This window comes from Alexandromys fortis, unplaced genomic scaffold (assembly GCF_014885135.2).
Source record: "Alexandromys fortis isolate MF-2015 unplaced genomic scaffold, M_Fortis_MF-2015_v1.1 scaffold_37, whole genome shotgun sequence".
Classification (NCBI taxonomy): domain Eukaryota; kingdom Metazoa; phylum Chordata; class Mammalia; order Rodentia; family Cricetidae; genus Alexandromys; species Alexandromys fortis.
This window is the reverse complement of record NW_026067914.1, coordinates 1,203,359-1,215,544: the sequence shown is the minus strand read 5'-3', so window position 1 is coordinate 1,215,544 and position 12,186 is coordinate 1,203,359. Positions and strand designations below refer to the sequence as shown.

General features: G+C 40.5%; 1 protein-coding gene across 1 annotated transcript in view; it reads right to left on the bottom strand.

Annotated features, from left to right (window-relative positions):
• Positions 1-368: 368 nt before the first annotated feature.
• Positions 369-12,186, bottom strand: part of C6 (complement C6) — a 61,383-nt gene continuing 49,565 nt past the window's right edge. Inside the window, exons 16-18 of the mRNA XM_050138941.1 lie at positions 8,992-9,082; positions 6,965-7,206; positions 369-808 (exon numbers count right to left, since the gene is read on the bottom strand). Coding sequence (XP_049994898.1) covers positions 627-808; positions 6,965-7,206; positions 8,992-9,082 — 515 coding nt within the window. The 3' untranslated portion in view covers positions 369-626. The remainder of the gene's footprint in view (positions 809-6,964; positions 7,207-8,991; positions 9,083-12,186) is intronic.

The window sequence follows — 12,186 nt, the reverse complement described above, 5'->3', positions numbered from 1 at the left end:
ATCAGGGCCAGCTCTGTTATGATTCATCTCAAAACTAGGTGTTTTAAAAACACTATCCCCAATGATTGCCACAGTACCACCAAGGACACAGGACGGTACTTTCTACATTATGGAAACTGAGAAATTATTGGTGAAATGAAAACATAAAGATTGGGTGTTTGTAATGTGTATTATGGACTCTGAAGCTTTCCATTTATTGATCTATTGAAAAATGTTACCGGTTTTATTGTTTCTAATTGCGAGGATAATGTTTACCACAGGCGTCCAAGGTCCTCAGAAGCCCCAGTGTATTTTGTGCAGTGTAAGGTAATTTACCCGATCGATACGGGCGTTTCATCTCAGAAATATGACACAGGGACAACATTAGATCGGAGGTGATCGAATGGTGAGTTGATGGGAAGGTAATGATCTAAAGACCACACAAAATTTTTTTTCCAGTAACTTATGACCATGGCAGTTTTCATATAATGCTTTTGACAATTGTTTTTTAAGGCTATCATACAAAGTAATGGATTTTATCACAAACATGTCATTACACTTTGTTCCCATCCATTGGCTTTCCCCGCTTCCTGTCCTTGTGCCCATCCCTGCTTTTGGATGAGTAAATTCATGTCTCAGTGACTGTGCTAATCTGGACACCTCCCAGGGTTCAGTATCTCCATCTTTCTGTTTGCACACCTTACAGCTCCCACTGTACAGATGTCTACTGTTCTTCCGCGTGTGGACGATCCCAGTTTGATACAGTAGGGTTGGTTCCCATCCTTGGGGCACTGTGGGGGCAACAGGCAGACACATTTGGAAGTGTGGGCTGCAATGGAAGAGACAGCGTGAGTCATCTCAGATAGTCCTTTGTGGCTTGGTTTTACTTAATCCTATTACCGAGATCCTTTTTTTTTTTTTTTTTTTTTTTTTTTTTTTTTTTTTTTTTTTTTTTTTTTTTTTTTTTTTTTTTTTTTTTTTTTTTTAAATATTTATTTATTATGTATACAATATTCTGTCTGTGTGTATGCCTGCAGGCCAGCAGAGGGCACCAGACCTCATTACAGATGGTTGTGAGCCACCATGTGGTTGCTGGGAATCGAACTCAGGACCTTTGGAAGAGCAGCCAGTGCTCTTAACCTCTGAGCCATCTCTCCAGCCCTATTACCGAGATCCTTGGTGGCAAGGAAGTGAAAATTGAATTACGATGACATTCTAAAGGACCCAACAGTTGTTGGATGGTGAGATGAGAATCTGAGACAGGAGAATACTTTCTTAAGCTAGTAAGGTTCTAGAAAAGGGCCATTGCTGATCCCTTCCATGCCTCATGGCCGACATCCAATCAGGAGTTGAGCTATTTCTCTCATTCACTCTATTAAACCATGAAGACAAGATCTGTGATGTGTCCTGTCATTTACTCTGGATACTTCTTATTAACATTATAGTCATTATTTATTGGATATGAACTCTGAACCAATACATTGTGCTGAGCACATTACGCGCTTTGCTGAACCCTTGCAAGTCTGTTATGACCATAAGTCTGTTATGACCATAAGTCTGTTATGACACACCTATTTTATGCCAGTTCTACAGATGAACAAACTGATCTCAAAAGTTTGCCTGTGATCAAGCAGTTAGTAAATGGTAGGGGCAGATATTTTAATAAATGACCCACAAGCTTCAACATGTTTATATAACTGTGTCATAGTTGCTCATTCCATACTAGGATATTATTTGGTTGCACCTGTGGTCTGTATATTTAATAAGTAGTTAATTTGGATGATTGCTTTATGAGAGCCAGTTTTGGGGGCACCTAATCACTGCATAATTCATGTAAATATTGTGTTTACTCAATCATTTTACTTTTTAGTGTGTGTGTGTGTGTGTGTGTGTGTTTATATGTGTGTATGTAGGACACAGGTTGCCATCAGCTATCTTCCTGGATTGCTCTCTACCTTATCATGCAGAGGCAGAGTGTCTTGTTGAACTTGGACCTTGCCCATTTTAGCCAGTACATAGCCAACTGAAGAAGGTAAAGGTAGTGGGAAAATCTCATTTATTGTCAGAGAGATGGAACTGGAGAAGGCCAAGGGATTGTTCCACCTTGCTTAAGAAAACCAGTCCTCTCAGGTCTTGGGAAGATGCTGCCATCATTCTTTGTGTGTGTGTGTGTGTTTCACTGTGACTTCCATGCGCCAAGCCTGTTTATTTTCAGCACCTAAGGGCCATTCCCACCATGTCTAGCAAGGAATCCTTCAGCACTCAGTCCTCTCACTTCCATGCTTATCAAATCCAGGTTGGAAGACTCATCTCTCTCTTACAGTTCTTATCACACCCCCTTGCATTAAAGTGAGTCATGCAAGAGTGGTTTAATATTGGTTCCCTGAGTACTGTGAACAGTCTGAGGGGAACAAAGCATCCTTTATGTTCAGCCCCCTCACCAGACTGCACAGGAACTTCCATAGGTGGGATGCTAAATGGGCTTTTGCTGAATGAATTTCCTCTTCCTGTTGGCTGGTTTGTTGGTAGTGAATATTCTTGTAATTCAAAAAGAACATTTAATATCCATAAAAATAGTTCCCCTAGGGGAGCCGTTTCTTTTCTAAGTTGAAAAGAGAACATCTTGCTACTTTGATATTCCACTTTTGACTCTTTAATTTTTTTTTAATATTTCCATTTTAAATAGGGAAGGAAAGGAGTTGTGAAGAGTTCACTGTAATCTCGAACATAGTTTAAGAAAGATGGAATTCAATTCAACTTAACATTACTAGGACCGCAATTTGTGGGTTTGCTATAAAATACATTTCTAAATTCTTTCTTTGTAAATAGATTAGTTTGTATTATTATATGGTGCTATTCCCAATGTTATTCACTCCCTTAGCTGGAAAGGTCAGAGGCTTTAGGAACAGTGTGTGTGTGTGTGTGTGTGTGTGTGTGTGATGCCCCTGCTGTTTGGTTAAGTGGACATATTGTCAAGCTGTTCTCATTGTTGATCTGAGAAGCCTCTTATGCCATGGGCAGTCAGCCAACTTAAAGACTAATAGCTGATTAAGGGCAGAGCATAAGAAATTGTTGCATTCTCAACTCTAAATAGGACATTTATATTACTCTAACTCCACCCAGAAGGCTCAAGGAACATCGAAGATGAGAGGGTGGGAAGGATGTACGAGCTAGAGGATGGGGAGGATGCTGTGAAATGCTGCCTTCAGAAAACAATGTGCCCTTTGCATTCATGAATCCAGGGCAGGTAACTGCATAAGAACTGCATGAAACAAGGCATACAAAAGGGAGAGGGCCTCATGAGATAAGGAGCTATTGGTAATTGGAGCCAAAACAAGCCAGTTAAAAGGAAGGGAGGTTCATGAGATAAAGAGCTATTGGTAATTGATGCTTGCTGGGAGAAAGGGAATCACTTTTCTTCTTGGGTGTGGCTGTTGGTAGACTGTCCATGCTCAGGAGGATGGCCCCACAACCATGCAGTACTGTACTCAGTGGGTTATGGAGGGTGATGAGGAGGAGAAGGGGACATGGAGGCAGAAGACAGAAATACCTGAAGTATGGCCAAGGGAAGTGGAGAGGGAAGTTTGATTTGGATATGATGTAGAGACACTGTATAACCTGTACAAAATTATCAAAGAATAAATAAAAATAGAAAATAATTCTATGGGCTGGAGAGATGGCTCAGAGGTTAAGAGCACTGACTGCTCTTCCAGAGGTCCTGAGTTCAATTCCCAGCAACCACATGGTGGCTCACAACCATCTGTAATGAGATCTGGTGCCCTCTTCTGGTCTGCAGCATATATGTAGGGAAAACGCTGTATACATAATTAATAAATGAATCTTTTCTTAAAAAAAGTCATTGGATAAAACAAAAAGCAGCTGTTTAAAAAAATAATTCTGTCTGAGCCTGATTATTACCTTAGAAAAAGATTCTTTCTGTTGCTTAACTATGTACAGAACCAAAATTATTCTTTTAATTAAATAAGCAAATCTTTTTATTAAGAAATGCTTATACATTAGCTTTATTACTACTAAACATTCTACTAATTTGAGATATACTAATTAAATGTTCAAACTTTTTAGTACTTCTTTTAAAAATGAACTTGTGTTAGTAGAATCTGTGGACACTTAATAAGGCAGATTATTTTGTGAAGGGACATTTAGTAAAGCAAATATTTCAGTGAAGTCATATTGCAGCAATTATTTTCACGTCACACAGGTTTGAAAGGAATTTCTAATAAAATAGTGAAAATCTCTCTAAAGGAAGAGTTCCATAAATGCCTTGCTAGTGACTGCAAGGAAGAAAGTGAGATAATATTAAACATCTTCCTAAATTCCAAACTGGACAGTAAAGTCAGAGGCCATTTTTTTTTAAATCATCCAGCTGTCCAAATCCCTTTTATTTTTTTGTAGAAGGGCTAGTGAGACAGTATCTCATGCTGTAACCCAGCCTGGCCTGGAAAACACCATGTAGTCCTGCCCGGCTTTGAACTCATCAATTCTCCTGCATCAGCCATTCATGTCCTAGGATTGCAGGTCGGAACTGCCCTGCCTGGCTCTTTCTTTACTTCTGACAATAATATCCATGTATTACAATTCTCTGTGAAAATGGTTGTGTATAAAAAGCATTCTGCCTAATACTTGCAGCTCCTTTCTACTACAAAATCCTGTTTCGGAGAGAGATGTCAGATGATAACGCTGTTGGCCAAACAACTAAAATATGCATACCAGAAGTTTTATCTACAAGAGATTTTATAGTATCTAGCATTGGGTGGTGTCTGAATCAGGCCCTCTCTTACGTGGAATTGCCCTGTTCAGATGTGACGCTGACTTGAAGACTTGGGTGTTTTACTCTCCCGAGTGAGGGCTAAATCAGCTGCTCTGTGCTAGGTGAGGTCACATCTTCCCTCTGTTACAGTCACACCTTGTGGCCCGAAGATGACTTTGGCTATCAGTTTTAAACTGATCAGAAGTAGTGTGGACTTGAGTCAGGCATTTTCTTCTTCTCTCAGACGAATGAAAGGGGATGCTTGCGAACATCAGGTGATTTACACGGAACAACTCCACAGGTTTCTACTGTGTGCTTCCTTTCCAGATTTCAGAGACAACTCTTGAAAATGCGTCATAAGGGGCATCTAGATGCTCATGTGAGTTACGTTAAATCCTAATCTCTAGCCATATTTTGTAAATGATATGAAACTTCCCATTCCAGGGGCAGGTGTTATCTTGGAGCAGATGCTCTGCCATGAAGTCTCCGCTTCCTTTTGGTTCACACAAGTGATGGCAGCTGTGATCCACTTAAGCGGAATGGGAGCACAGTGCCTCACCGTCATGAAAACTGGCAGCTTCTAATGGAGTAACAACCTCAAGGCTTGGTGAGGGTGTCAGCAGGTGAGTAGCGTATGTGATATAGAGCAAGATATTCTCATAAGAATATTTCTAGAAAGTAGGTTAATGCGTTGTATCAATGAACATTTTGTACTTTAAAAATAATATTTAGGGACAGAATCTGGGAGGAATTTGGGGGAAGAGGAAGAGTATGATAAAAGTACATTGTAGGGAATTGTCAATGTATGAATAAAAACATCATTAAATATTATTTACTCATAAGTTTCACTTTCTAAGGCATATGTTAAAGAAATAATTTGAGGGTCATTTGTGACAAATTTTCAGTTTTAGCATTGTTTATAATACCAACATATCAGGGGAAAGTTAAACTAATTAAACACTGAGCCAGACAGTGGTGGCACATGCCTTTAATCCCAGCACTCGGGAGGCAGATACAGGTGGATCTCTGTGAGTTCAAGGTCAACCTGGTCTACAAGAGCTAGTTCCAGAACAGGTTCCAAAGCTACAGAAAAACCCTGCCTGAAAAACCAAAAAAAAAAAAAACCAAAAAAAAAAAACAAAAAAAAAAACAACCCAACAAAACAAACATTAGATAGTTAATATTATATTAACCATAGTTAGTATTTGCAGACTTTTGTAGATATTAAAAATTATGTGACAATAATATCAGGGCATGGGATAAAGTTATATTTATATCATGTTATATTAAATGAATCTATAAATTTATAAAATATCCTATATAATATACTCTCATTTTATCTTTTATGTATGTGTATTGTATGCAGGGCAAGCCCTGAGATGTGTGAGGCAGGCACCAGGGACAAATTTTTTAATGGATTTGTCTATCTTTATAGCTAGTGATCCAAATGAGAATGTCAGTACAGTATTGGTAGTCCAATTTCAAGCAATTTTTGAGCAAATAGTCCTTTCAGAATTCTTTACTTGCTAGGCTGTGCTCTGAGAATTAGAATCTACCTCTGGAACAGAAGCGATCCTGTACACGTGTGTCATGGCACTTTTTGTGGAGATCTGGTTGGCCTTATAGGTCAGGCGACAAAGAAAAGCAGTAGAAAATCAAAGATTGTTCCATAGGGAAAAAGCGTGCTCGAGCCCAGTGCAAACATCAGCTTGGGCTCAGGTTGTCTGATTAGATAAAACCGCCAGCCGTGCACAGCCCTGGTCACTAGTAGAAGGATTAAAGAAATTTAAGGAAAAGGTTTCAGCAACCCGTACCCACATTTAAGCCCAGTCTCATCTAGACAGGAACGTTGGCTCAACTGAGTCCGAACCAATGGGGGAAATTAGGTAATTCTCAGGACGACTCTTCCACTGGAGTCCGGCAGGAGCTGCCCGAACCTGGAGAGCAGGAAACCGTTCCCCTTATTCGAATCCAAGGAGGGCACTGGCTACGTGAGCACAGGAACAGGCTGGCAAGATGCTTGCCTGAATTAATTTGCGGTTGGTTATCTTTGGCCTTTTCTGTTTAGATCACTAAAACTTTATTAAAAAACAATTTTTTGATTAAAGTCGGGTTATTCTAGAAATATGATGTATAAACAGGGAGGGAATATACCATGCCACCCGAGTAGAACTCAACTAAGCATGTTTCCAGCATGTATGTGCCCCCGTAGCTCACCTGAGCATTGTTCCCAGTCATAGCAGGTGTCATAGCCACAGGAAACTCTCTTTGTGCTATTCACTGCGAGTCTTAGCCTCTCAAGACCCCATTCCAGCTGGGGGCCTTCTTGGCAAGAACCAAAGTGTACAAAACGGAACCGGTTGTTGTTTAAACAATTTTCAGCCAAAAATTTGCAAGCAGATGAAGTGAAGTATCGACTGGATTCCACATCAAATACACAAAGGTCTTCTGAATAATTACTGTGCATGGAAGGAAAGCAAGTGTTACATGGGAGGGCAGGAATGCACACACACACACACACACACACACACACACACACACACGGCATAGAGCCAATTTCATAACTAGCCACTCAAGTTTCCTCACTAGGTTTTTTCACAGTCACTTTCTCTCCTTCCACCCCCTACCCCATTCCATCTTGTATTGTTTCTGAGACTTACATTTTTGATTTCCAGTCCTAATCTTGGCATTGCTTGCAAGTGAATTCATGTTTAATCTGAACAATTGAGTAGCCAAAATTTTCTATGATTTGACTCCAGCCAATTGTCCTGTTTTATTTCCCCATCTCCCAAGTCCCTCTAATGCCTGGCAATTACATCAATCAAATATGCAAACTCTTGAGATTGTGTCCTTGCTAGCACCCTCCAGCATCGCATTCTTTCTCTTTGCTGACATCAAACGCAGTCTTGGCTTACCCTGATCAGTGTAGCGCAGGGTCTTCTGTATCTCCTTGGAACTCTAAATATCTACTCAGTTGCTGCCCTACAGTATCTAGATCACTATCTCACGTTGTAAATGTGTTTGGGCTCAGCTTTAGAGCAGGAGGCTTTAAGCCATTCCTTAACTGACTCTCTGCAACTCCAGAGAAGCGGGTGCACCGTTAATGTAAATGTATAATACGTGATCAGTTCTTCTCGTGGCTGAGAGCACAGACCTCTCGGATTACTCCAAATCTGAGTTCTTTCTGTGGTGTCTGCTTCAGAGTGAACAGTCAGTGCCCCCATATGTAAAGTTATTTCCAGAAAGTAGAGTTTATGCCCTAGAACAAAAGGCTACTTTCTCTGTTCAGAAGAAATAAGACATGGACTAGCTGCTTTCACTGTCTTCACTCGAAAGGAGGAGAAATGATGGGTATAGGAAGGACTGGAAGGTGTAGCTCAGGGGTAGAACATATGCTTATGATTTGGTGTACACAGACACAGAAGGAAACTTCCTTTGTTAAAAGGACAATATGAATATTTCGAGTAGTTTCCAGAAAGTATCTTCTGGTGACAGGACTCCAAAAGGAAGAAGTCATTTGTGGAAAAAGCTGAGGAGCACAAACTGGGCCACCTTTGGGCTCATGTAAACTGGTGGGATTACCAGAGAAAAAGACCTACTCTGTTCTCCCAGATAATGGGGACTGGGTACTTACAAATGTTTGTCCAGATTTTATCTTCTGAATTTTTTCAATATTTTTCTTTAATATTAGTTGAGAAAAGCATGTGTCTTTTGTACAAAATTAAAGAACTTACAGTCTTAATCACTGCTCTATTGCTGTGAAGATACTCCATGACCATAATGAAAGCATTTAATTGGGGCCTTGCTTACAGTTTCTGAGGTTTAGTCCATTATCATCATGGAGGGGGAGCATGGCGACACGTAGGCAGGTGCTCCAGAATGAGTTTGAAACTTTTAAATGGACAAGAGTAATTTTTAACACAAAAATTAGACTGCTTAAATATACAAAAGTAACACAAACGTCAGGAGTCAGACTAGGACATAACTTAAAAAAAAAACTTGCTTCCGGGAGGGTTATTGGAGGTAGGAAAGTGAAGAGGGAAATGACATAATTGTATTTTAATATCAAAAATAAAAGAAATAATTTAAAAGAGCTTGCTCCCCAGTAGGAAAAGATGAACCCATCTGAACGTTATGTGAATATTAATGTTTTGCTTTTGTGTATCAAGGTCAGCTTCTCCATCAACCTGACTACCCTAGGTTGGTTTCTTCAATTTGCAAGCACAATTCAGAGTGCTTCCTACCTGCAGTCTTCTTCTGGAGACAAACAAACACACTCGGGTCCTGATTGTTTCTGTCCTAGTTGACAAAGGCCCCTTGACTTTGTCAGCATATCTGAAACAAAAGAAAAGAGAGAGAAGAGAGAACTGTGTCCTCGAGGGTTTCAAGTGATAAGCTTGGATTCAGGAGAGCAGGCTGTGGTGAAGGATTTTTATTTAGCTCTCGAATTAAACCATACACTGTGGCCTCCCTAAGTAAGCTGTCATGAAATATTCCATCGGAAATGTCCTTTCCAGCTCACTTCCTTTGCTATTTTTCAACCTAAAATTGTTGTTGAGCTCAGAAAACTAAAACAAAATGAACAAAAAGAGGAAGTGGTGAGGATTTTGTTCATTTGTCTTTCAGATATTCATGGATCATTTATGATGTCCTGAGCACTCTCTTAGGTTCTGAGACTGGACTGGGCAAATTATGTCTCACTTTCTGTACCTTGTGGGGGTGGAGAGATGCTGATCAAACCAGCACAATAATACGTAGAGAATTGCTAACAATATCCGCGATATTAAAGAGAGAGCATGCAATCAGAAAAATTGATGTTACTTGGAAGGTTAGGAACAGTGAAGAGTGTGTGTCAGGGAGAGGATGTGGAGAGTGTCAGAAGCAGAGAGTGTGCATGTGAAAAATTTCAAAACGAGACGGCATGTGACTTTCCTGGAAGTGAGAGAAAGCCAGTGTGGCTGAGTGCAGAAATACAAAAGCATGCAACAAGATGTAGCCCCAGAATTGGTATATGATGGGAATTAGGCGTCTATAAATGGTTAATCTCCCTTTATTTCCTTAGCAGTACAATTTTGATGGTTTTTAAGCAAGGAAGCATGTGACAATAACAGGTTTGGATTTTGAAAAAGAGATAGGTTCTGACTTTAGTGGAAAAATAGTTTTGGAGAGGTCTAGGTATAGAGAAGAGGGATGTGGTACATAATCCATGGTGTTGTTATAAAGATTCAGGCACCAAAAGGATTGTAATTTAGAACAAGGGTTCGGATGTGAAAGAAGAGAGGAGTAGATAAATTATATGTGTGCATGTGGCAAACTAGATTGAAGCAGATAAACCATGTGTGTGTGTTAAAATACATTCTTCCAATCTTGTGCTAAGCTATGATGGCAGGCAACCTTAATTCTTCGTGTGTACATAAGAGAAGAGGCACTGGGTCTTTTCTGAAAGGGGAAGCATTAGAGGATGGATCATTTCAGTCAGGGAAGGATGCTGAACTGGTCCTCTTTCTGCCCGTGTTGAGGTTGTGGTTCCTTAGCATGCATAGACAAAGGAGACTTGGAGGAATTTGGATATTTCTGCTTAGAACTCAGGAGAGAAAGCTGTGGTACAGATTCAATTCATTAAGTCCATGAAGGAATCATTAAGTCTGCAGATACGAGTAGGATTCCCCAGCACAAGGGTGCACCTTAGTCTAAAGAGATTTATGTTTAATGTTCTCACATAGGCAGGAACCTGTGAAAGACAAGGCAACAACAGCTAGAGAGGAAGGAGCTAATGGGGAGAAAGGCAACACAGTTGAAACCTGCTGGGAGGTCAAAGAAGACAAGAGCAAACATAACATCCATGAGATCAAGCATTATGAGTGTTAATTATGAGAATCTTGCAATTTGGTATGTGTGTGTGAGTTTAATGGCTTAAAAGTCCAATTTTTTATACAAGATGAATATAGCGGTTAATCCTTTTATCTATTCTATGTACCAGGCTTCTATGATTAACTAAAAATGAAAGAAGGAAGGGAAGGAGGAAAAGAGTGACCGGAGGTGGGTGGTGGGTGAGGAGAGATTTCGGTGAAGATGGAGGAAGGAAACAACGGTGGTTCTTTGATGATGTTAGTAACTCAGGAGAAAGGGGGCAGTGATTTGGACCAAGGTACCAGACATAGTACCGGAGAGATGAATATACATGCAAGACCTTTGCCTCAGGTGTATGAAATAGTATATCAATAGGTTTGTAGATGAAAGTAGGGGAAACTTTTTAAACAGGCACCATGGATTCAGGAGACTGTATACCATACTGACCTCAACTGGGAAAAGTAAGGAAAGATTCCAAAAATAAATATGCTTGAATTAAAATGAAGAATTGAATATTGTCTACATGAAGGAAGGGGACTAGTGTGGGCAGTTGATACTCGGGGTATATTCTCTGTAAGGAACAACCTTTATCTTTGTTTCCTGAGAAGTCTGGAAACATCCCAGAGGGATGTTTAGAATAGCTGCATTAGACACAAAGCTGACATCCCAACCATGTTGGATGAGCCAGACTTCTCTGAGCTAGATCTGAGTCATCAGCACTGCAGGACTAGAACGCCTTTATGAACGAGTTAACTGTTATGATGTGAGCTAACAGCCGCAAGCTGATATTGATTAAATTACAGCAGAACAGGGGATCTGGCTCTCAGATTCTCACTTAGCCTGTTGTGCACAAGCTTTGACAACATCGGGTTTTTCTTAGAGACCCAACTGGATACTGAAAACAACCGTTGGGGTTCCTTTTTTGCTGCTATTTCCGTTTTCTACCATTATCTCCTTTTGGAGCCTTCATTCCATGTGGTGAAATATGGCCAAGAACCTAGACAAACTTGGAGGATTGTAGCTCTAGAGTAATACATAGCACTGGTGCCAGAAGAGAGGAGTAAGGTGGGCTGCAGCTGGGCAGACTTCTGTAGACACGAAGAGGTTGCCATTATTTCTTATACAATTGTTCTTCTATGCCCTTCTCACACAGGCTATAGCGAGGCCCAGAGCCTCCACTGTTTGTAGTCAGGCAGCCACTTTCAAGTGGTGTGGATGGAGCACCACCTTGTCACTGTCAGTTGAAGTGAGTTGCTCCTCAAGCCGGGCGGTGGTGGCGCACGCCTTTAATCTCAGCACTCGGGAGGCAGAGGCAGGCGGATCTCTGTGAGTTCGAGACCAGCCTGGTCTACAAGAGCTAGTTCCAGGACAGGCTCCAAAACCACAGAGAAACCCTGTCTCGAAAAACCAAAAAAAAAAAAAAAAAAAAAAGAGTTGCTCCTCAAAGGAAGGAAGACAGCAACTCTGGAGGAAAGTAGTGGCAATCATCTCGTTTCTTCATGGTGAGAGCACCCTTTTACACGGAAAGAGCCAGGAGTCTGTTTTTGGCCAAATGACAGCCCGAAGTGTCTTCACCTCACTTTAATATA